This window comes from Grampus griseus, assembly GCF_964374135.1.
Source record: "Grampus griseus genome assembly, chromosome: X".
Lineage (NCBI taxonomy): Eukaryota > Metazoa > Chordata > Mammalia > Artiodactyla > Delphinidae > Grampus > Grampus griseus.
The window spans coordinates 59176247-59198771 of NC_138999.1; the positions used below are offsets into that span (position 1 = coordinate 59176247).

The following is a 22525-nucleotide window of genomic DNA, read 5'->3' on the forward strand; positions in this document are numbered from 1 at the left end:
CATCCATCAATGGACAATTAGATTGTGAAACCATCTTTAATAGTATATCATAGCATGTTGAGTTCCGTATTCATTTGGTACTACACAACCGACTAGGATGCAGTGATGAGCACATGAATTGAGTAACTGCCTCTGTCTGGTGTTTCAGTACAAGCTCATGTGCTACAGTGGTATAATTATCTGTACAGTTTTCCGTGAGTGTGCATGTGAACTGGGCAAACGTCTCGTGCAAAGCCACAACTTTAAATTACACATTTGCAAAAACTTCGAACGTATGTACAAATAATAGAGGTATTTTCAAAGACTGCAGAAAAATTAATTAACCTTGCTGCACAAGATAATGTGTAGATTCTAACACAGTATTGTGTAGATTCTAACACAGTATTGTGAAGCAGTTAGACTCCAATAAAGATCTATTTTTTAAAAAAAAGATTTGCTTTATAGCACATTGGAATGAGCTATTTAAATGCAGTTTTTTAAAAAAACAATATAGGGCTTTTTTGTTTTTGCTGCGTCGAGTCTTAGTTGAGGAATGCGGGATCTTTCGTTGCGGCATGCGGGATCTTCATTGCGGCATGCAGGCTTCTCTCTAGTTGTGGCGTGCAGGTTTTTGTCTCTCTAGTTGTGGCGTGTGGGCTCCAGAGCACATGGGCTCTGTAGTTTGCAGCAGGCAGGCTCTCTGTTTGAGGCACGGGGGCTCAGTAGTTGTGGCGTGCGGGCTTAGTTGCCCTGTGGCCTGTGGGATCTTAGTTCCCCGACCAGGGATCGAACCCATGTCCCCTGCATTGGAAGGTGGATTCTTTACCACTGGACCACCAGGGAAGTCCCTTAAAGGCAGTTTTTAAAATAGTTAAAATAACGTTAAATAGCGGTGATGGTTGCACAACAGTGTGAATGTACTTAATGCCACTGAACTATACACTTAAAAACTGTTAAAATGGTACATTTTATGTTATATATATTTTACCACAATAGAAATAATTTTTAAAACAAAATCCAAATTACAGTTGCAGAAACTCTGCAGTATTTTTGTGGTTCCCTAAAGTATCCCTAAGGTTCTGAGGAGCACAATTTGAAAACCACTGTCCTACAGGATAAACACAAATACCTGAGCATGACATATATTTCATGCTCTTTATGATCTGTCCCTAACTGTCCTCTGGCCTCATTATTCGTTACTCTCTATCTCATAACTTGCATTATTTTCCTGTTGAACTCCCTGTAGTTCCTAAATGTATGATGCTCTCTCACAAATATGTGCCTTGACATATGTTACTTCTTTGCCTGGAATAACCTTACATTCTTCTTTCCCACTCTTCCCTCCTCCATCAGCATTGTCCTAGTCATTCTTCACAGTTCAGCTCAAATTTTCAATTCCCACTCCTACGAGAACCCATTTTTACTATACTTACCTTTTCCTTTAACATTATATTTGCAAATAGTTTTTGTTGGTGTGTCTATCTCCCTTTAGATTTTTAACTCCTCGAGAGTAGGGATTGTGACTTATTCATCTTTCTACCTCTAATGCCTAGCACAGTGCCTAGAATATTGAACATATTCACTAAATGATGATAAGGACTCAAATGTGTGGGGTGAGAAAAGAGGGAGAGTCCAGGATGTCACAGGTTTGTTGTTTGTTGGATATCCGACTGTTTAGGTGATGAGACAATGAAAAGGAACAGTGCTGGAAGTGAAATAGATTTGCACTGAAAGATGAATTCTGTGTTGTTCAAGTCTGTGTTATGCAATGCCACATGGGCACAGCCCACTGCAGTTTATTCAGTAGGCAGACAAAATATAGCTTTGGACAATAGGAAAGAGGTCTGGTTTGGAGATGGGAATTTGAGGGAGTCATTAATATAGGTGTTTATTGGAACTCTAGGCAAGGATGAGATAGCCCAGGAAGAGTATATATAGTAAGCAAAGAGCCTAAGACAGTCCCAAGAGAATATCAACTTTAATGGGTGGGTATTGGAAAAACTACCCCATTAAGTAGACTGGGAATGATTGAGAATGGGGGACACAGTAGTCACATGGCTCTGGAGGGGCGACGTGAGAGTTCAAGCTTTCTTTAAATGTGTTTTCTACCAACCCCGTCTTTTCAGCCTCAAGTCTCTCCTCTTTCCAAGGTACCTGGTGCCTCTAAGGAGCAAATTTGCTCATTTCCATAGAGCATAGAGGTTAAGATCATGGATTTGGGAGCCAGACTGCCTCCATCTGAATCCTGACTCTGCCACTTATTAGCTATGTGACCTTAGGCAAGTTACCTAATCTCTTTGTGCCTCAGGTCTCATATCTGTCAACACAGATAATCATACTTGATGCATACTTTATAGGACTACTGTGAGGATTAAGTAAGGTAATAAGCATAAAGTTCCTAGAACAGTATCTGGCTCATAGTAAACACTATATAAACTTAGCTGTTATTATCACTGTCGTGGTCATTATTGTCCCTCTGCAGGCACTTTAGATTGAGGCTCTTCCATCTTGCTGAGTCAGTTATTGCTTCTCTACCTGTGCTCTAAAAACACATCGAAACCTCTTGTCTACGGATATTTCCTCTCCTGTGCTCTGTGATCTTATGGGTTATTACTTTTTAAATTCCTTTTAGTCGTATCTTAGGGGGGAAAGAAATGCTGGTGGTCAGTCTCCTGTGTTTGAACAGAATTTCCTCTAATGCTCTCTGTGTTCTTTTTGTATATAATTTTATTTGTTACATTGGTTCCTATGAAGCTGTATCAATTTTTTATTGGAATAATATGTGCCTAGATAATTACAATTTTATTTTTTGAAAGCCTTTCATACTTTTCCCCCTTTAGACTTTCTGTACCAGAAACTTACCTATCTTTTTTCCGGAATTTTAGAGATACGTTTTCTTACCATCTAGCATACTGATGTCTGACCGTGCACCTCAGTCCCCTACAACCAGATTCTCATCATTTTACTTACATAATCAGTTCTTCCATGTGTGTCAACTTGAAGGCCAACTTCAAGATACTGCCATTTCCTTCTTCACTTGCAGTATCTTTTTGGTGAAGAAATTGTCATCAGAGTAGATAAGGAATTTAATGGGTGCTGTGCTTTCACTGTCAGGTAACTTAGCAAATATCCAGATAATCTAAGTTCCTCTATCCTATTAATAATAACTTACATGTAGGTAGCACTTTATAGATCACATTTGATTTTATCATAGCCTCATGAGGTAAAGGTATGTATTACACCTGTTTTATGGATAAAGGAAAGTTTTAGTGGCTTGTCCAAGGTCACACACATTGATAAGTGGGAGAGGCAGAGTTTGAACTAAGATTCTATCTCCCAATCAAGTTCCTTTCCACTCTATTCCCTCTTAGTAGTTACTCCTGTAAGTCTTGTGATCTAGTGCAGTAATAGATCATTCCCCTTCTGGCTAGGCAGACCATATCTATACTATCATATTACTTCTGTTTTTCACCCTAATCTTCTTGGCTGTGCTACCTGCCTTAGGCTCATACATATTTTCTTCACATATAGAGCAGGGTTTCTCAGCTGTGGCACTATTGACATTTTGGGTCAAACAATATTGGTGGGGAGGGACTGTCCAGGGCATTGTAGGGTGTTTAGTGGTATCCTTGCCCTCTACCCACTAGATGCCAGTAGCACTCCCCCTGACCTCACAGGTTGTGACAACCAAAATGTCTCCAGATATTGCCAAATGTCCTGCAAGAAGCAAAATTGTCCCCAGTTGAGAGCTGCTGCATATAGAGCTGCTTCGTTTCTCTTCTGCCTCGTTTTTCTCTCCTGTTACCAATATACCCTTTTATTCTAGTTGTGAAACCAATTGTAATGTGCCTCCATGATACTTGTGAAGTTCTAGTCCCTTTTTAAAGTTAAAATCTCTACTTTATTATTTATTTGTTGCCCTCGTGAACAAATACCCGAAGCTGTTAAGTAGTATTCTTGATCCTCTCCTCACTTGGTCTGTTCTCAATCTTTTAGAGAGAAGAGGAACTTCTGGTCTTATAATTTTATCTGGGCATTTTCTCCATAGCCATCCTTGATTAGAACTTTTAAGTCTCTGCAGTCATGTTCTTCCCAGTCTTTATAATATATAATCTCCAACCATGTCAAGAATTTTCTCTTAACAACAGGAAATCAAATGCTGTTTTGTGATGATTTCTTTCCAAAGAGACATTCATTTCCCTTGCTCCTATCTATTCCAAAACTCCAACTCTCATTTGAAGAAAAAAAATCAGCCTTTTTATCCTTAAGTCTGTGCTTCTTACTTAGATCACAGTAGCCATAATTTCTTCTCAGGGCTCATCTGGACTTTTATTGTTGTTCCTGTGGAGCTATAGATGGACATTTTGCTCAGCAGGTTTGAAAAACCTCAGCAGTCTCTCCTTCACATCCTAGATGGGATATGGGCCAATAAGATGGCACAATGTTCTGTTTGGCTAAAAGGGGGAAAGAAGAGAAAGGAGTGAACTAATATGAGGATTAGTACAGGCATTGGTGAGGTTTGATCAATCTCAGCAGGATCTCCTTCACATCCTGGATGGGATAAGTGGCCCTGAAAAATGGTACCCCTTCCAACTTGCAATAAAGGGAAAAGAAAGAGCTAGTTGCTTGAGGGAATTGTTTTTGTTTTAGGTTGGGGAGATTTGAGCATGTGTATAGACTGAAAAGAAGGAATTCATGAAGGAAAAATAAATTGAATATCTAAGAGGGAGGGGGAAGATCAAGGGATCCAGGGTCCCTGGGAAAATGGAGGGAATAGAAACACTGTCAGAGGCTGAAGGGAAAATAAAGGTAGTTATTTCCTCCTCTGAAACAAGGAGAAGGACAAAGGAATCAGTAACAGCAAAGGAAAGACTGTGAAGTGAGGAGAGGGAAGGTTAGGGAGCCCTTGTGAATAGTTGATCACCATAATGTATTTGTTGAAATCATCTACTAATAGAGTGAAGGTAGATTTCCAGTCTTGGAAATGATGAGTGTTTAGAATAGCTGCTGTGGTGAAGGAAGAATGAAGAAGAGAAGATTGTCTATTGACCAAGGGTTCAGCCAAGGTCAGATAGTGTGTTTTATAATGGATGGATCCAGTCCATTTTGTTATGTGACTTTCAGAAACTTACACACGCGCGTGCACACACACACACACACACACACTCACACACACGGTTGGTTTAACCTAGGCCTGGGAATTGACATGGTGGGAATGGCAGAAGGTCATGGGGCAGAAGGTCATGGGTCATGGGGCAGAAGGTCATGGGTCTAGTGAGCGCTTGGGAAAACATAACTGAAATGATTGACTTCAGGGAATAGGTAGTTTAAGGCCCAGGAAGGATGATCTACTGGGAGTATTAGAAAGTGTCATAGGGACTTCCCTGGCAGTCCAATGGTTAAGACTCTGCTCTTGCACTTCAGGGAGCACGGGTTCGATCCCTGGTTGGGAAATTCAGATCCCACATGCTACATGGTGCAGCTGAAAAAAGAAAGAAGGCATCAGTATATTTGTAGCCACAATAAGGGTGAAGAACAGGATCCATGAAAGAAATGGAAGGATAGTAGTAGGATGCAGAGAGGAATTTTGGAGTTCAGGATCTTGTAGATAAAATTGTTTCAGGTTATAAGGGAGTCCAAAGTACGGCTGAATAAGTAAAGTAGTACAGCACTAACAATAATGATGCCATTTGTATATCATTTAACTTTGTTTTGTGTAAGGTATCTTATTAACTCCCCACCACAACCTAACGAGGTAGGTAGATTTGCCTCATTTTATAGAGGAACTTACCCAAAATTGCATAGCTAATCAGTGACAGATCCAGGATTAGAACCTAGGTCTATCTGACACCATTGCCCATGCACTTAACCATTATACTACATAGACTTTCCATAGTAAACATAACCATGGGAGGGTCAGGGGCTTTCAAGGGACCTCAGAGATTATTACAATGTTTAAAAAGTAAACCTTGGAATTTAAGAAGTGGAAAAGAACCTTTACTCTATTTGAAGCAATAAGAGGAAAGGTATTTCATTGTGGTATAATAGACAGAGCATAGGATTTGACTGCAATCCTGAGGTGGAATCTCAGGCCTACCACTTACCCGCTAATGGTACCACTTGACCTTAGGCAAGTCATTTAACCTTTGAGCTAGTTCTGTCATCAATAAACTGAAAATGATAGTTAAAATAATGATAATAATAAAAATAGCTTTTAATGTAATTTCACAGCATTAATTTAAGCATTAAGTGTGATAATGTATATTAAAAGTGTGATAATGTATATAACCACTTGTAAATAACTATACAAGTGGTTATTGTCATGGTGATCGTTATCTGTCTCTCTGCTTTGTTTCCATGGGAAAGGGCAAGAAGTGCCAACAGACTCAATTGTGCATTCACCTTTGTCCTTTGAACTTTGCTTAACTGGAAGACCAACTGTTTGAAAGAGGAAGAGATGGAAAGAAAGTAAAATATCAGAGTGGATATCACCAACTTCTACCAGCATCATGTTTATTCCCATTTCTACCTATACCACCTAGGAAAAATATGGCCTGTTTCCCAAGGAGCATAAGAATATCTGATAAGAACACTAAAGATTTTTAAATACTGTTGTTTTTCATTTCTATGAAGCTTTCTGTTTGAAAAAAAAAAAGAGGCACTCTCAGAAAAGTGAACAAGATTAAGAGGTTTCTTTAAGATTGCTGACTTAATATTTCTATAGGGTCTTTATTTCTTATCTCTTTCTCAGGATAGGCATATGTTAGATGTTACCCAGGTAACATGGGTATATGTTACCAAGCAATTTAAATTTTGTTTCCTGCTATTAGGTATTAATATTAACCGAGGCCTCCTATGCTTGGGAAATGTAATCAGTGCTCTTGGAGATGACAAAAAGGGTGGCTTTGTGCCCTACAGAGATTCCAAGTTGACTCGACTGCTTCAAGGTAAGCCCAAAGTGCCTCTAAAAATAAGAGAGTAACTCAGAATGATAGTGCTGAGAAAGGAAAGATAGAACAGGTAGAAAGCCAGATTTTTGGACTATTACATACAGAGCTGTCTAGTTGATAAACAGGAGAGAGACCTGTTGGCAAGCAGGCTTCTAAGGTAATGGAAAAATGTCTTCATATATGGCTTTGAGAGCCAAAAAATCTGTATGTAGCGTGTCAACTGTACTTAGTACTTTGTACCTGAAAATGAACTTAGTTACTGCCTTTATTACTGCTGATAAGAAGAATTCCCTAAAGAGTTAAGATCTACCTAGAGGGGGCATCCAAAGAAATTTTAATCCTAATAGTGACTCCTAACTTGGCCCAGTAAGGTTTTTTTTGTTTTAACCTGATTAACTGCTGAAGTCACAGTCTCTCTTAAGAACGAGGACACATGCAATAGGATTCTAAACTATATCATTTTATACAACAAAAATCTTAGTGTTTTTATATTGACACAATAGAAAACTTGTAGATACTTAAGAATTTTTTTCTTATACCTCTGAGATTGAAGTCACCAACCAAAACGGACAGTTTTGCTTGCATCCTACTTGTTTGATTTCATTTCCTTCCCTTGTTCTTTTTCAGATTCTCTAGGAGGTAATAGCCACACTCTTATGATAGCCTGTGTGAGTCCTGCTGACTCCAATCTAGAGGAAACATTAAATACTCTTCGCTATGCTGACAGAGCAAGAAAAATCAAGAACAAACCTGTTGTTAATATTGATCCCCAGAGAGCTGAACTTAATCATCTGAAGCAACAGGTAGAAGGAACTTGACATTTGATGGGAAAAATTACAAGTGTGTGAGTGGAATGATAGAGCTCCTATTTCTCAGCTTCTCCTCTACCAGAATTTTAGAGATGTTGGTTAAGCATTATGTTAGTTTGGGGAAATCTTAAAGTAACTCCTATTAACAGGTTTTTGGTCATATTTAAGATTAGGGAGTGGCACTGGAGATTTCACTGATAAAGAAGTGAGCAGTAAGAGATGAGGCAAGAGAGGTAGGCAGGAGTCAGATCCCAAAGGTCCTTATATAACTTGTTAAAGGATTTGGAATTCAACCTGAAAGCTGTAGGGGGCCACTGAAAGATTTAAGTAAGAGGGTAACATGTTGAAATGAGATTACTCTAGCAAGTATATAGAAAGTGGATTAGAGGTGGGCATGACTAGAAGTAAGAAAATAAATTAGGGTATTATAATAACTCAGGTGAGAACTATGGCCTGAACTAAAGACAGTAGCGATAGAGATGAAGAAAGGGGGACAAATTAGAAACAAAAAACAAGGAGGTAGAATGTATAGAGCTTACATATGTGGTGACACATGTGACATGGAAGGGTAGGTAGGGAGAATCAAAGTTGATTCCCAGGTTTCTTGCTTGGACAACTGAATAAATGGTAGTAATAATCATTGAGTCGGGGAATATAGGAGGAAAAGCAGGGTCAGGTAGGGAAATGGAAATGATGAAATTCAGTTTTGGGCATTTTGAATTTGAAGGGCTTGTAGGACATCTAAGTAGAGTTGTTCAAACATGACTGGGTATGTGGGTTTAATGTAGAGAGGTCTGAACTGAAGATACAGATTTGAGAGTCATCAGCATTTAGATGGTATCTGAAGTTATGGAGTGGATGAGATCAAAGAGTGCCCGGCACGTTAAAGGCACTTCCTCAATATTTGCTGAATGAGCAAATGGACAAGAAGAGAGAAGAAGCCTAGCAGAACTCAGGGGTAACAGCAGCATTTAAGGAAGGGGGAAAGGAGTAGAAGACAAGAGAGATGAAGAAGGAGCAAACAGGCAGGAAGAAAATCAGTGGTTCATGGAAGACAAGAGAAGAAAGTTTCAAGGAGGACTACTGAAAGTATAAATTTATAAAGTGTAAAGTAAGATAAGGGTTGAAAAGTGTCCACTGATTTTTTTTTAATCAACAAGGAGTGAGAAGAGGGTCAGGGGAATGATAGGAGCAGATTGCTATGGGATGGACAGTGAATGCTAGATAAGGAAGTGGAGGAAGTTGTTAGGCTCTTCTTTCAAGAAGGCAAGATGAAAGAAGACAATAGCTGGTAGTCAAGGGTCAAGGGATGTAAATCTGTTTGTTTTTAAAATATGGAAGAGACTTGAACATGTGAAAGAACCAGTTGGGAGAGACTAAAACTGAGAATAGGGATGAGTTGATAAGGGGTCATCTCTTAGTTGAGATCCTGAGCACAAATAAAGAGGTCTTTGCTTTAGACAGTAGAAGGGATACTTGCCCCCAAGACTAGAAGAAAAGAGGTTAGGATAGGAAGAATACAGTGACACTAATTTAGAGGAAGAAGAAGGGAAATTGAGCAATTTTCAGCCTGACGATCTTTATCTTCTCAGTGAAGTAGGAGGTAACGTCACCTTCTAAGAGCAAGCAAGCAGATGATGATAGGGTAGAGGGACTGAGGTAACCACAGAAGGCTTAAAATCACGGAAATTGAAGAAGCAGCTGACTAGGAACATGAATTTGTGGTGGTATCAGTATGACTGTGCAGCAGCTCAGTATCTCTGGCAGAGGAGCTGAGAGGGCAGGTGGTTGGGTTGACTCCTTGGGGGGGGGGGGTCAGGTTTTCTTTGTGTAGCACTCTTCCCAATGGGAATCTAGTGTTTCCCAACTGTCCAGTGTTCACTCCGTCTCTGGCCTTCCTCCTCAGTGATAATAATTACCATTCATTCAATCTGTTGTCTTCCTTCCCCTTATCCTCCTTTATTTCCTTCCCTCTTAGGGTTCACTATAGAAAATATAAATAATTTACCTGTTCACAGAATCATCTCAATTGTAAAATACCTTACTCAGTCCTGCTCCTCTGTTTTCTTTCATGTGTATTACTATTGCCAAAAATGCTCTTTTTCCTGGTCATTTATTTGTTCATCCATTCCAACAATAAATATTTATTGAACACTGTTATGTGCCAGGTACTGTGCTGGGATACATTGTTAAGCAAAGCAGACACAGTTTCTGCGTTCATGGAATTTATTGCCTAGTGGGGGAGACAAACATTAAACACACAATCATACCAACATATCATTATAAACTGGGATAGTGTGCTATAGGGCACTGTGAAAGTATGGAACAGGATCTTCTGTTAAATATCTAATCTGAGAAGGCTTCCCTGAAGTAGTTACATATGAGCTGAGATCTGAGGGACTGAGTAGGAATCATCTATGCAGAAAAGAAAGAAGGGGATTCCAGGAAGAAGAAATAGCATGTGTAGCAAAGTATGATGGGAAACAGCATTGACACTGCAGCCAGGCTGCCTGGGTTCAAATCCTGGCTCTATACCTCACTAGCTATTTACCCAGGGCAAGTTCTCTGTGCCTCAGTTTCCCTATCTGTAAAATGGAAATAATAATAGTACCTGCTTCATAGGGTTTTTGTGAGGGTTAACTGAGTTAATACATGTAAAGCATTTAGAACAGTGCCAGGCATATAGCATGTCTGCAGAGATCTTGAGTTAGGAATACAGTGCATTTGAAGAACTCAGAATGCCAGTGTGGCTAGAGTGGAGAGAGCAAGGAAAGGGTGTTCCAGTCTGAGACTAGAGAAGAAGCAGAGGCCTGATCAACGCCTCATGTACTACGTTAAAAATGATTTTAAGCAAGGTGGCAACACTGATCATTTCCACTTTTAAAAAATGGTATGGCTGCTGTGTGGAAGTGGATTATAGTGGAGCAAAAGTAGACTCATAGAGACCACTTAAGAAGTTACTGCAGTAGTCCAGAGAGAGAAATGGCTTAGAAAGTGATAGAAAGAAGTGACCAGTGGATTAGATAAGGGGGTGAGGGTATGACATCCAGCTTTCTGGCATGTGAAACTGCATATTCACTGACCTAGAGTATACTGAAGAAGGACCAGGTTTGGGATAGCAGAAAACTAGGCAGAAATATTAAGTAGATATTTGAATATAAAGGTTCTAAATTCAGAAAAACTAAGGGGATCTAATAATAGTAATACTCAGCTCCCTGGGCTGATTTGAGGATTAAACAGGATATTATGTCTAAACCATCTTGCGTAGTGTCTGGCTCCAGGGACTAGACTCAGGCCTCAAAGAAGCTCCCTTCCTTTCAGATTTCCTGTCTCACCTTGACATTCATATATGATTATGGTTCAAAAAAAAACCCTTTTATATTCATTATTTAATTTTATCATCATAATAAGCCAGTGAACACAGCAGATATCTTTATTCCCATTTTAAGACACTGGGGTCTAAGAAATGAATATAGGTGGTTCAGGGCAGGCTGATGGAGGAACCAGGTCTCCTGATATCCTGCCCTTGACTTTTCCCACTGTCTCTCCAAGATGGAGCAGTAGTGGCTTATCAAAGAACAGAGAAAGCTCTTCTCCCTGCAGTGGTATAGTAACTCTGATAAGCCTTACTTGCAGGTTGCAAGGGAGAGATAGCTGGATTGGAGGGAACAACGCCCCCCTACCAGCAGTTCCTTCACTGATGGCCAGCAAATCCCCCCTAAGCTTTCTGCCTGAAGGCTCCTTTTCATAAAATGGAGATAAAATACCAGTTTCTCCCTATCAAACAGCCTTGTTCCCTGTAAATGCTTTAGAAATCTATGTGGACCAAGTGAAATCACATGTGTTGTCATGCTTTGGAAATAATGATGTGACAATAAATGTAAAATACTAGTGATATTGCATTAAAAAAAGGGTTCTAAATTCAGAAAGATCTGTGTTTGAGATAAATTTGGGAGTCACCAGTTTATAGATGGTAATTGAAACCATAGTCAGAGATGAGACTTTAAGGAGAGAATAGAAAGTGAGTGAGCTTTGAGGAACTTTATCATTTAAAGGACAGTTGGATCAAAGATGAACTAAGAGACTTAGAAGATCAGCTTGAAGAATAGAAGGAAAAGCAAGAAAGAGTGGCATCTGGTAACCCAAATGCTACCAAACAGTCAAATAAAATGAAGACTGAAAAATGCCCATGGGATGTAGTGACATGCCGATCATTGGTGACATTATCAAGAGTTATTTCAGCGGAATGTTGTGGGCACGAATCAGGTTAGAATAGGTTAAAGAGCAAGTGAGAGAAGAGCAAAAGGAAATGGAGGCAGTGGGTGTAGACTATTCTGTCAAACTTTGTGAAGGAGAGAAATTGGGCAAAAGAGATAGGAAGTGGGATTGGGAAAGGTGCTTTTGTTTTGTTTTGTTTTAAGATGGGAGAGACTTGAACATGTTTTAATCTTAGTAGGAAGGATTCTGTAAAAAGGGAGAAGTCAAAGATATAGAAGAGAGAATGGATAACAAATAGAATAAGATTTTTTTTAATTTATTTACTTATTTATTTATTTGGCTGCACCGGGTCTTAGTTGCGACACGTGGAATATTTTAGTTGTGGCATTCAGGCTTTTAGTTGTGTCATGTGGGATCTAGTTCCCTGACCAGGAATTGAACCTGGGCCCCTTGCAATGGGAGCATGGAGTCTTAACCACTGGACCACCAGGGAAGTCCCCAGAATAGGATTTATCAGAAGGCAAGAAGACTTGGGATCCAAAGCTCAAGCAGAGCAGCTCCTCTTTTATCATAAGAGGGAATGGAGAGGTTGATTGCACATTCACTCTGGTTTAAGATCCGTCTCCACGAAGCCTCCTTTGGACTATTTTGGGATTTCATTAATTTGCTTCTTCTCAGAACCTTAAAGTACTTAACTATACTTGATGACTAGTATCTTCTGTCTTGTGTTATTTCTTAAATTTTCAGGCCTTAGTCTTGTCTTCATCAACTAGATTGTAAACTGGATAATAAACCACAAGAGTTTATTCTTGTATCCACCCCCCACATTGCGTAGCCCAGTGCTAAGTTTGATTTTTTAAATTATTTATTTATTTATTTATTTATTTATTTACTTATTTTTGGCTGTGTTGGGTCTTTGTTGCTGCGAGCAGGCTTTCTCTAGTTGTGGTGAGCAGGGGCTACTCTTCATTGCGGCATGCAGGCTTCTCATCACGGTGGCTTCTCTTGTTGCAGAACATGGGCTCTAGGCGCATGGGTTTCCGTAGTTGTGGCACACAGGCTCAGTAGTTGTGGCTTGCAGGCTCTCGAGCACAGGCTCAGTAGTTGTGTCACATGGTCTTAGCTGCTCCGTAGCATGTGGGGTCCTCTCGGACCAGGGCTCGAACCCGTGGCCCCTGCACTTGCAGGCAGATTCTTAACCACTGCGCCCCCAGGGAAGTCCCTAAGTTTGATTTTTTTTAAAAAGTAGGTTCTCTGGAACTTCCCTGGTGGTCCAGTGGGTAAGACTCTGTGCTCCCAATGCAGGGGGCCCGGGTTCAATCCCTGGTCAGGGAACTAGATCCCACGTGCCTGCCACAACTAAGAAGTCGGTGTGCTGCAACTAAACATGCCACAGCGAAGATCCCATGTGCTGCAGCTAAGACCTGGTGCAGCCAAAATAAGTAAATATTTTAAAAAATAATAATAATAAAAATAAATTTAAAAAAAAATAGATTCTCAATAAAAACTCATGAAGATGCTTAGGTAAAAGCGACAACTCATCTTCTAAGTACTAGTTATTCATGTAATGCTGATTGTCCTTTTATCATTGAATCATCAACCATGTTGCTTTCTGTAATACCTTTAGATTTCATAGGTATCAAGTAAGATTACCCGACTACTAATCATGGTAATTTTGCTGATAAGGGATAAGTAACTTTTTTTTTTTTTTGCGGTACGCGGGCCTCTCACTGCTGTGGCCTCTCCCGTTGTGGAGCACAGGCTCTGGACGCGCAGGCTCAGCGGCCATGGCCCACGGGCCCAGCCGCTCCGCGGCATTTGGGATCCTCCCAACCGGGGCATGAACCCGTGTCCCCTGCATCGGCAGGCGGACTCCCAACCACTGCGCCACCAGGGAAGCCCGATAAGTAACTTTTGATTGGTAACTAGCTGACTATTTTTCTTTGCCTGTTCCAGGTACAACAGCTACAGGTCTTGTTGCTGCAAGCCCATGGAGGTACCCTGCCTGGATCTATAAAGTAAGAGTCATAGACTAATTTTAAATGTATATTCTAACAGAGCCTTTTTCTCCTTATGATTGTTTTCCCCTGATAGTCTAAAGTTTCTGGTAGCACTTGGTGTCAAGGTAGGGAACTTAACAAACTTGCTGTCTATTTAGGACTAGCTAGTTAGCTTTGAGACAACCTGGTATAATAGAAAGAGCATAGGTTCTGGCCTCAGAAATTTATTAATTGGAATTCTACTATGAGGAAGAGCTGTCTCTCCCCTCCCACCATTTATTTATTTCATTATGTATTTATAGCCATATAGACTCATGGGTATTTATTTTATTCTGTGCATTAACATCCAATACTAGCATTATGTTTTATTGCTTGTTTTATTTGTTGTTTCTGCTTTGTCCACTAGGAGCTCCTTCAGGGTGGCTGTTGTATTCTTTAACACGCTATCAAGTTTTTAAGCATTTCTACCAGATGTTCCACACCCGTCTTCTATTTTCCCTGCCCCAATTCTGGAATCAACCATATGTCCAAGGAGCCCTGGGTTTTCTTTTTTTAATTGGAAAATGGTGTTTAGAAACCAGATCTGGGTGCTAGGTGTGCTCATTGTTACTGAGAAGTCATTACTTCTAGGCCCTCTCAGTGAGTAGAGCTAGGAAATATCTGTATGTATAGTAACCCACACATATATCTATATTTTTATGTCTACCTAACTGTGTATATATTAAAAACCATGATTTTAGACTGATACATCTGATTCCAGTCCAACACTACAAGGCTTATTCTAATCCTCCCGCTCTCCTTATTTATAACTTCTTTCTCCAGCAGTGAAAAACCAGCTCTCATTATCTGCATTCTATTTACTTACTTGTTCAGTTCTAGTATACACGTAAAATAATTTTGGAATTGCTAGCCCATACCCCTGTGAGAAACACTTTTAGGAACTAGATTACAGCATATATGTATAATTCTTTTGTCTTTAGGCTTAGAATATCCAGGCAAGATATTGTTTCCCAGAGTTACTGTTTGTATTCCATTGTGGGTTCCCACTACATCTTGCTTGGTTAGTTTTAATTGTTTGTTTATATTTTGGGTATATGAAGTGTATGTGAAACATTATCGTGGTCTAAGAGTCAGAGTTTTACAAAAAGATATACTCAGAGCAGAGAAATGCAAATCAAAACCAAAATGAGATATCACCATACACCTGTCAGGATGGCTACTATCAAAAACAAAAAATAACAAAAAGTAACAAATGTTGGAAAGGATATGAGGAGGATGTGGAGAAATTAAATTAGAACCTTTGTGCACTGTTGAAAGGATTCTAAAATGGTGTAACTGCTATGGAAAACAGTATGGAGGTTCCTCAGAAAATTAAAAATAGAACTACCATATGATCCAGCAATCACACTTCTGGGTATATATCCGAAAGAATCGAAAACAGGGTCTCAAAGAGATATTTGCATACCCATGTTCATAACAGCACTATTCATAATAGCTAAGAGGGATTTCCCTGGTGGTTCACTGGTTAAGAATCTGCCTTCCAATGCAGGAGACGTGTGTTCGATCACTGGTTGGGGAACTAAGATCCCACATGCTGTGGGGCAACTAAGCCTGCACACTCTGGGGCCTGCGTGCCACAGCTAGAGAGCCCGTGCGCAGCAGCTGCTGAGTCTCCCCGCACTCTGGAGCCCACACGCCTCAACCAGAGACAAGCCCGCACACCACAACAAAGAGCCCACGTGCTGCAACAAAAGATCCCGCATGCCACAACTAAGACCTGATGCAGCCAAATAAGTAAATAAAGATTTTTTTTAAAGTAGCTAACAGCTTCCCTTGTGGCACAGTGGTTAAGAATCCGCCTGCCAATGCAGGGCACATGGGTTCATGCCCTGGTCCAGGAAGATCCCACATGCCGTGGAGCAACTAAGCCCGTGCGCCACAACTACTGTGCCTGTGCTCTAGAGCCTGCGCGCCACAACTACTGAGCCCGCATACCGCAACTACTGAAGCCCGTGCGCCTAGAGCCCATGCTCTACAACAAGAGAAGCCACCACAATGAGAAGGCTGCGCACCGCAATGAAGAGTAGCCCCTGCTTGCTGCAACTAAAGAAAGCCTGCATGCAGCAATGAAGACCCAATGGAGCCAAAAATAAATAAATAAATAATAAATTTATTAAAAAAAAAGAATATAGGAAGGGCTTAAACACCTTCCTATATTCTATAAAAACTAACTAAATAAATAAATAAAAAGTAGCTAAGAAGCAGAAGCAATACAGATGTCCATCAGTGTATGAATGGATAAATAAAATGTGGTATATACATACAACAGAATATTATTCAGCCTTAAAAAGGAAGGAAATCCTATCACATGTTACAACATGAATGAAACTTGAGGGCGTTATGTAAGTGAAATAAGCCAGTCACAAAAAGACAAATACTGTATGATTCCACTTATATAAGGAATTTAAAGTACTTGAATTCATAGAAATGGAAACTAGCATGGTGGTTACCAGGGGCTAGGGGAGGGGGAAAAAGGGAGTTGTTATTTAATGGGTATATAATTTGAGTTTTACAAGATGAAAAAGTTCTGGAGATCTATTTCACAGCAATGTAAATATACTTAATGCTACTCAACTGTACACTTAAAAATGGTTAGGACGGTAAGTTTCATGTTATATGTTTTTTACCACAATTTTTTTAATGTAAATTTATTTATTTTTTTTTCCTGCATTGGGTCTTCATGGCTGCATGTGGGCTTTCTCTAGTTGCGGCAAGCGGGGGCTACTCTTCCTTGCGTTGTGTGGGCTTCTCATTGCGGTGGCTTCTCTTGTTGTGGAGCACGGGCTCTAGGTGCGGGGGCTTCAGTAGTTGTGGCATGCGGGCTCAGTAGTTGTGGCTCACGGGCTCTAGAGCACAAGCTCAGGAGTTGTGGCGCACCGGCTTAGTTCCTCCACGGCATGTGGGAATATTCCCAGACCAGGGATCAAACCCATGTCCCTTGCATTGGCCGGCGTATTTTTAACCACTGTGCCAACAGGGAAGTCCCCACAATTTTTAAGAAAAAAAAACCTACAAGAGAACTAGAAGAAAATATAGGCAAAGTTCTGTGTGCACATAGGTGAAGGTAAAGAGCATTAGAAGCAGTGGCACAAAACTAAAATAATAGACTGGGGTGTGTGTGTGGAGAGTTGTTGTATAATGGGTATGGAATTTCAGTTTTACAAGGTGAAAAACTTTTGGAGATCCATTGCACAACAATGTGAACATACTTAACACTGTTGAACTGTACACTTAAAATTTACTGGTTAAGATGGTAAATTTTATGTTATGCTTTTTACCACAATATTTTTAAAATTTTATTGTATTTATTTTTTTAAACAGCAGGTTCTTATTAGTCATCAATTTTATACACATCAGTGTATACATGTCAATCCCAATCACCCAATACAGCACACCACCATCCCCACCCCACCACGGTTTTCCCCCGTTGGTGTCCATACGTCTGTTGTCCACATCTGTGTCTCTATTTCTGCTTTGCAAACGGGTTCATCTGTACCATTTTTCTAGATTGCACGTATATGCGTTAATATACGATATTTGTTTTTCTCTTTCTGACTTACTTCACTCTGTATGACAGTCTCTAGGTCCGTCCACGTCTCTACAAGTTACCCAATGTCATTCCTTTTTATGGCTGAGTAATATTCCATTGTATATATGTGCCACATCTTCTTTATCCATTCATCTGTCGATGGGCATTTAGGTTGCTTCCATGACCTGGCTATTGTAAATAGTGCTGCAGTGAACATTGGGTGCATGTGTCTTTTTGAATTATGGTTTTCTCTGTGTATATGCCCAGTAGTAAGATTGCTGGATCATATGGTACTTCTATTTTTAGTTTTTTAAGGAACCTCCATTACTGTTCTCCATAGTGGCTGTATCAATTTACATCCCCACCAACAGTGCAAGAGGGTTCCCATTTCTCCACCCCCTTTCCAGCATTTGTTGTTTGTAGAGTTCCTGATAATGCCCATTCTAACTGGTGTGAGGTGATACCTCGTTGTAATTTTGATTTGCATTTCTCTGATGATAAGTGATGTTGAGCAGCTTTTCATGTGCCTTTTGGCCATCTGTATGTCTTATTTGGAGAAATGCCTACTTAGGTCTTCTGCCCATGTTTTGATAGGGTTGTTAGTTTTTTTTTAATATTGAGCTTCATGAGCTGTTTATATATTTTGGAGATTAATCCTTTGTCCATTGATTCATTCACAAATATTTTCTCCCATTCTGAGGGTTGTCTTTTCCTCTCATTTATAGTTTCCTTTGCTGTGCAAAAGCTTTTAAGTTTCATTAAGCCCTGTTTGTTTGTTTGGTTTTGTTTTTATTTTCATTACTCTAGGAAATGGGTCAAAAAAGATCTTGCTGTGATTTATGTCAAAGAGTGTTCTTCCTGTGTTTTCGTCTAAGAGTTTTATAGTATCAGGTCTTACATTTAGGTCTTTAATCCACTTTGAGTTTATTTTTGTGTATGGTGTTAAGGAGTGTTCTAATTTCATTCTTTTACATATAGCTGTTCGGTTTTCCCAGCACTGCTTATTGAAGAGACTGTCTTTTCTCCATTGTATATCCTTGCCTCCTTTGTCATAGATTAGTTGACCATAGGTGCGTGGGTTTATCACTGGGCTTTCTATCCTGTTCCACTGATCTGTATTTCTGTTTTTGTGCCAGTACCATATTGTCTTGATTACTGTAAATTTGTAGTATAGTCTGAAGTCGGGGGGTCTGATTCCTCCAGCTCCAGTTTTTTTCCCTCAAGACTTCTTTGGCTATTCGGGGTCTTTTGTGTTTCCATATAAATTGTGAAATTTTTTGTTCTAGTTCTGTGAGAAATGCCAGTGGTAGTTTGATAGGGATTGCAATGAATCTGTAGATTGCTTTGAGTAGTATACTTATTTTCACAATATTGATTCTTCCAATCCAAGAACATGGTATATCTCTCCATCTGTTTGTGTTGTCTTTGATTTCTTTCATCAGTCTCTTATAGTTTTCTGAATACAGGTCTTTTACCTCCTTAGGTAGGTTGATTCCTAGGTATTTTATTCTTTTTGTTGCAATGGTTGGTGAATGGGATTGTTTCCTTAATTTCTCTTTCTGATCTTTCGTTGTTAGTGTATAGGAATGCAAGGGATTTCTGTGCATTAATTTTATATCGTGCAACTTTACCAAATTCATTGATTAGCTCTAGTAGTTTTATGGTGGCATCTTTAGGATACTCTATGTATAGTGTCTTGTCACCTGCAAACAGTGACAGTTTTACTTCTTCTTTTCCAATTTGTATTCCTTTTTTTTCTTTTTCTTCTCTGATTGCCATGGCTAGGACTTCTGAAACTATGTTGAATAATAGTGGCGAGAGTGGACATCCTTGTCTTTTTCCTGATCTTAGAGGAAATGCTTTCAGTTTTTCAGCGTTGAGAATGTTTGCTGTGGGTTTGTCGTATATGGCCTTTATTATGTTGAGGTAAGTTCCCTCTAGGCCCACTCTCTGGAGAGTTTTTATGATAAATGAGTGTTGAATTTTGTCAAAGCTTTCTCTGCATCTATTGAGATGATCAAATGGTTTTTATTCTTCAATTTGTTAATATGGTGTATCACATTGATTGATTTGGTATATTGAAGAATCCTTGCATCCTGGGATAAATCCCCCTTGGTCATGGTGTATGATCCTTTTAATTTGTTGTTGGATTCTGTCTGCTAGTATTTTGTTGAGGATTTTTGCATCTATCTTCATCAGTGATATTGGTCTGTAATTGTCTTTCTTTGTGACATCTTTGTCTGGCTTTGGTATCAGGCTGTTGGTGGCCTCATAGAATGAGTTTCAGAGTCTTCCTTCCTCTGCAGTTTTTTCGAAGAGTTCGGGAGGGGTAGGTGTTAGCTCTTCTCTAAATGTTTGATAGAATTCACCTGTGAAGCCATCTGGTCCTAGACTTTTGTTTGTTGGAAGATTTTTAATCACAGTTTCAATTTTATTACTTGTGATTGGTCTGTTCATACTTTCTATTTCTTCCTGGTTCAGTCTCAGAAGGTTATACCTTTCTAAGAATTTGGCCATTTCTTCCAGGTTGTCCATTTTATTGGCATAGAGTTGCTTGTAGTAGTCTCTTATGATGCTTTGTATTTCTGTGGTGTCTGTTGTAACTTCTCCTTTTTCATTTCTAATTTTATTGATTTGAGTCCTCTCCCTCTTTTTCCTGATGAGTCTGGCTAAAGGTTTATCAATTTGTTTATCTTCTCAAAGAATCAGCTTTTAGTTTTATTGATCTTTGCTATTGTTTTCTTTGTTTCTATTTCATTTATTTCTGCTCTAAGCTTTATGATTTCTTTCCTTCTACTAACTTTGGGTTTTGTTTTCTATTTCTCTAGTTCCTTTAGGTGTAACGTTAGATTGATTATTTGACATTTTTCTTGTTTCTTCAGGTAGGATTGTATTGCTATAAACTTCCCTCTTAAAACAGCTTTTGCTGCATCCCATAGGTTTTGGATTGTCGTGTTTTCATTGTCATTTGTCTCTAGGTATTTTTTGATTTCCTCTTTTATTTCTTCAGTGATCTCTTGGTTATGTAGTAATGTATTGTTTAGCCTCCATGTGTTTGTGTTTTTTACCTTTTTTCTCTGTAATTTATTTCTAATATGATTTCAGTTTTCTTAAATTTACCAAGGCTTGATTTGTGACCCAAGATGTGCTTTATCCTGGAAAATGTTCCATGTGCAATTGAGAAGAAAGTGTAGTCTGCTGTTTTCGGATGGAATGTCCTGTAAATATCAATTAAATCTATCTGGTTTATTGTGTCATTTAAAGCTTGTGTTTCCTTATTAATTTTCATTTTGGTTGATTTGTCAATTGGTGAAAGTGGGGTGTTAAAGTCCCCTACTATTATTGTGTTACTGTCGATTTCCCCTTTTATGGCTGTTAGCATTTGCCTTATGTATTGAGGTGCTCCTATGTTGCGTGCATAAATATTTACACTTGTTATATCTTCTTGGATTGATCCCTTGAACATTATGTAGCGTCCTTCTTTGTCTCTTGTAATAGTCTTTATTTTAAAGTCTATTTTGTCTGATATGAGAATTGCTACTCCAGCTTTCTTTTGGTTTCCATTTTCATCGAATATCTTTTTCCATCCCCTCACTTTCAGTCTGTATGTGTCCCTAGGTCTGAAGGTGGTCTCTTGGAGACAGCATATATACGGGTCTTCCTTTTGCATCCATTCTGCCAGTCTATGTCTTTTGGTTGGAGCATTTAATCCATTTATATTTAAGGTAATTATTGATATGTATGTTCCTATTACCATCTTCTTAATTGTTTTGTGTCTGTTATTGTAGGTCTTTTCCTTCTCTTGTGGTTCGTGCCTAGAGATGTTCCTTTAGGATTTGCTGTAAAGCTGGTTTGGTGATGCTGAATTCTCTTAGCTTTTGCTTGTCTGTAAAGGTTTTAATTTCTCTGTCGAATCTGAATGAAATCCTTGCTGGGTAGAGTAATCTTGGTTGTAGTTTTTTCCCTTTCATCACTTTAAATATGTCCTGCCACTCCCTTCTGGCTTGCAGAGTTTCTGCTGAAGGATCAGCTGGTAACCTTATGGGGATTCCCTTGTATGTTATTTGTTTCTTTTCCCTTGCTGCTTTTAATGTTTTTTCTTTTTATTTAATATTTGATAGTTTGATTAATATGTGCCTTGGCATGTTTCTCATTGGATTTTTCCTCTGTGGGACTCTCTACGCTTCCTGGACTTGATTGACTATTTCCTTTCCCATATTAGGGAAGTTTTCAACTATAATCTCTTCAAATATTTTCTCAATCCCTTTCTTTTTCTCTTCTTCTTCTGGGACCCCTATAATTTGAATGTTGGTACATTTAATGTTGTCCCAGCGGTCTCTAAGACTGTCCTCAATTCTTTTCATTCTTTTTTCTTTATTCTGCTCTGTGGTAGTTATTTCCACTATTTTATCTTCCAGGTCACTTATCTGTTCTTCTACCTCAGTTATTCTGCTATTGATTCCTTCTAGAAATTTTTTTAAAATATAAATTTATTTATTTTTGGCTGCCCTGAGTCTTCGTTGCTGCACACGGGCTTTCTGTAGTTGTGGCGAGCAGGGGTTACTCTTTGTTGCGGTGCGCAGGCTTCTCATTGCAGTGTCTTCTCTTGTTGCGGAACACAGGCCCTAGGTGCACGGGCTTCAGTAGTTGTGGTGCACAGGCTCAGTAGTTGTGGCTCATGGGCTCTAGAGCTCATGCTCAGCAGTTGTGGCGCACGGGTTTAATTGCTCCGCAGCATGTGGGATCTTCCCAGACCAGGGCTCGAACCTGTGTCCCCTGCCTTGGCAGGCGGATTCTTAACCACTGCACCATCAGGGAAGCCCCTAGAGAATTTTTAATTTCATTTTTTGTGTTGTTCGTCATCGTTTGTTTGCTCTTTAGTTCTTCTACGTCCTCGTTAAACGTTTCTTGTATTTTCTCCATTCTGTTTCCATGATTTTGGATCATCTTTACTATCCTTACTCTGAATTCTTTTTCAGG

General features: G+C 39.4%; 1 protein-coding gene across 1 annotated transcript in view; it reads left to right on the forward strand.

Annotated features, from left to right (window-relative positions):
• Positions 1-22525, forward strand: part of KIF4A (kinesin family member 4A) — a 126182-nt gene that overhangs the window by 43876 nt on the left and 59781 nt on the right. The window contains exons 7-9 of the mRNA XM_082681712.1: positions 6810-6926; positions 7557-7732; positions 13913-13974. Coding sequence (XP_082537838.1) covers positions 6810-6926; positions 7557-7732; positions 13913-13974 — 355 coding nt within the window. The remainder of the gene's footprint in view (positions 1-6809; positions 6927-7556; positions 7733-13912; positions 13975-22525) is intronic.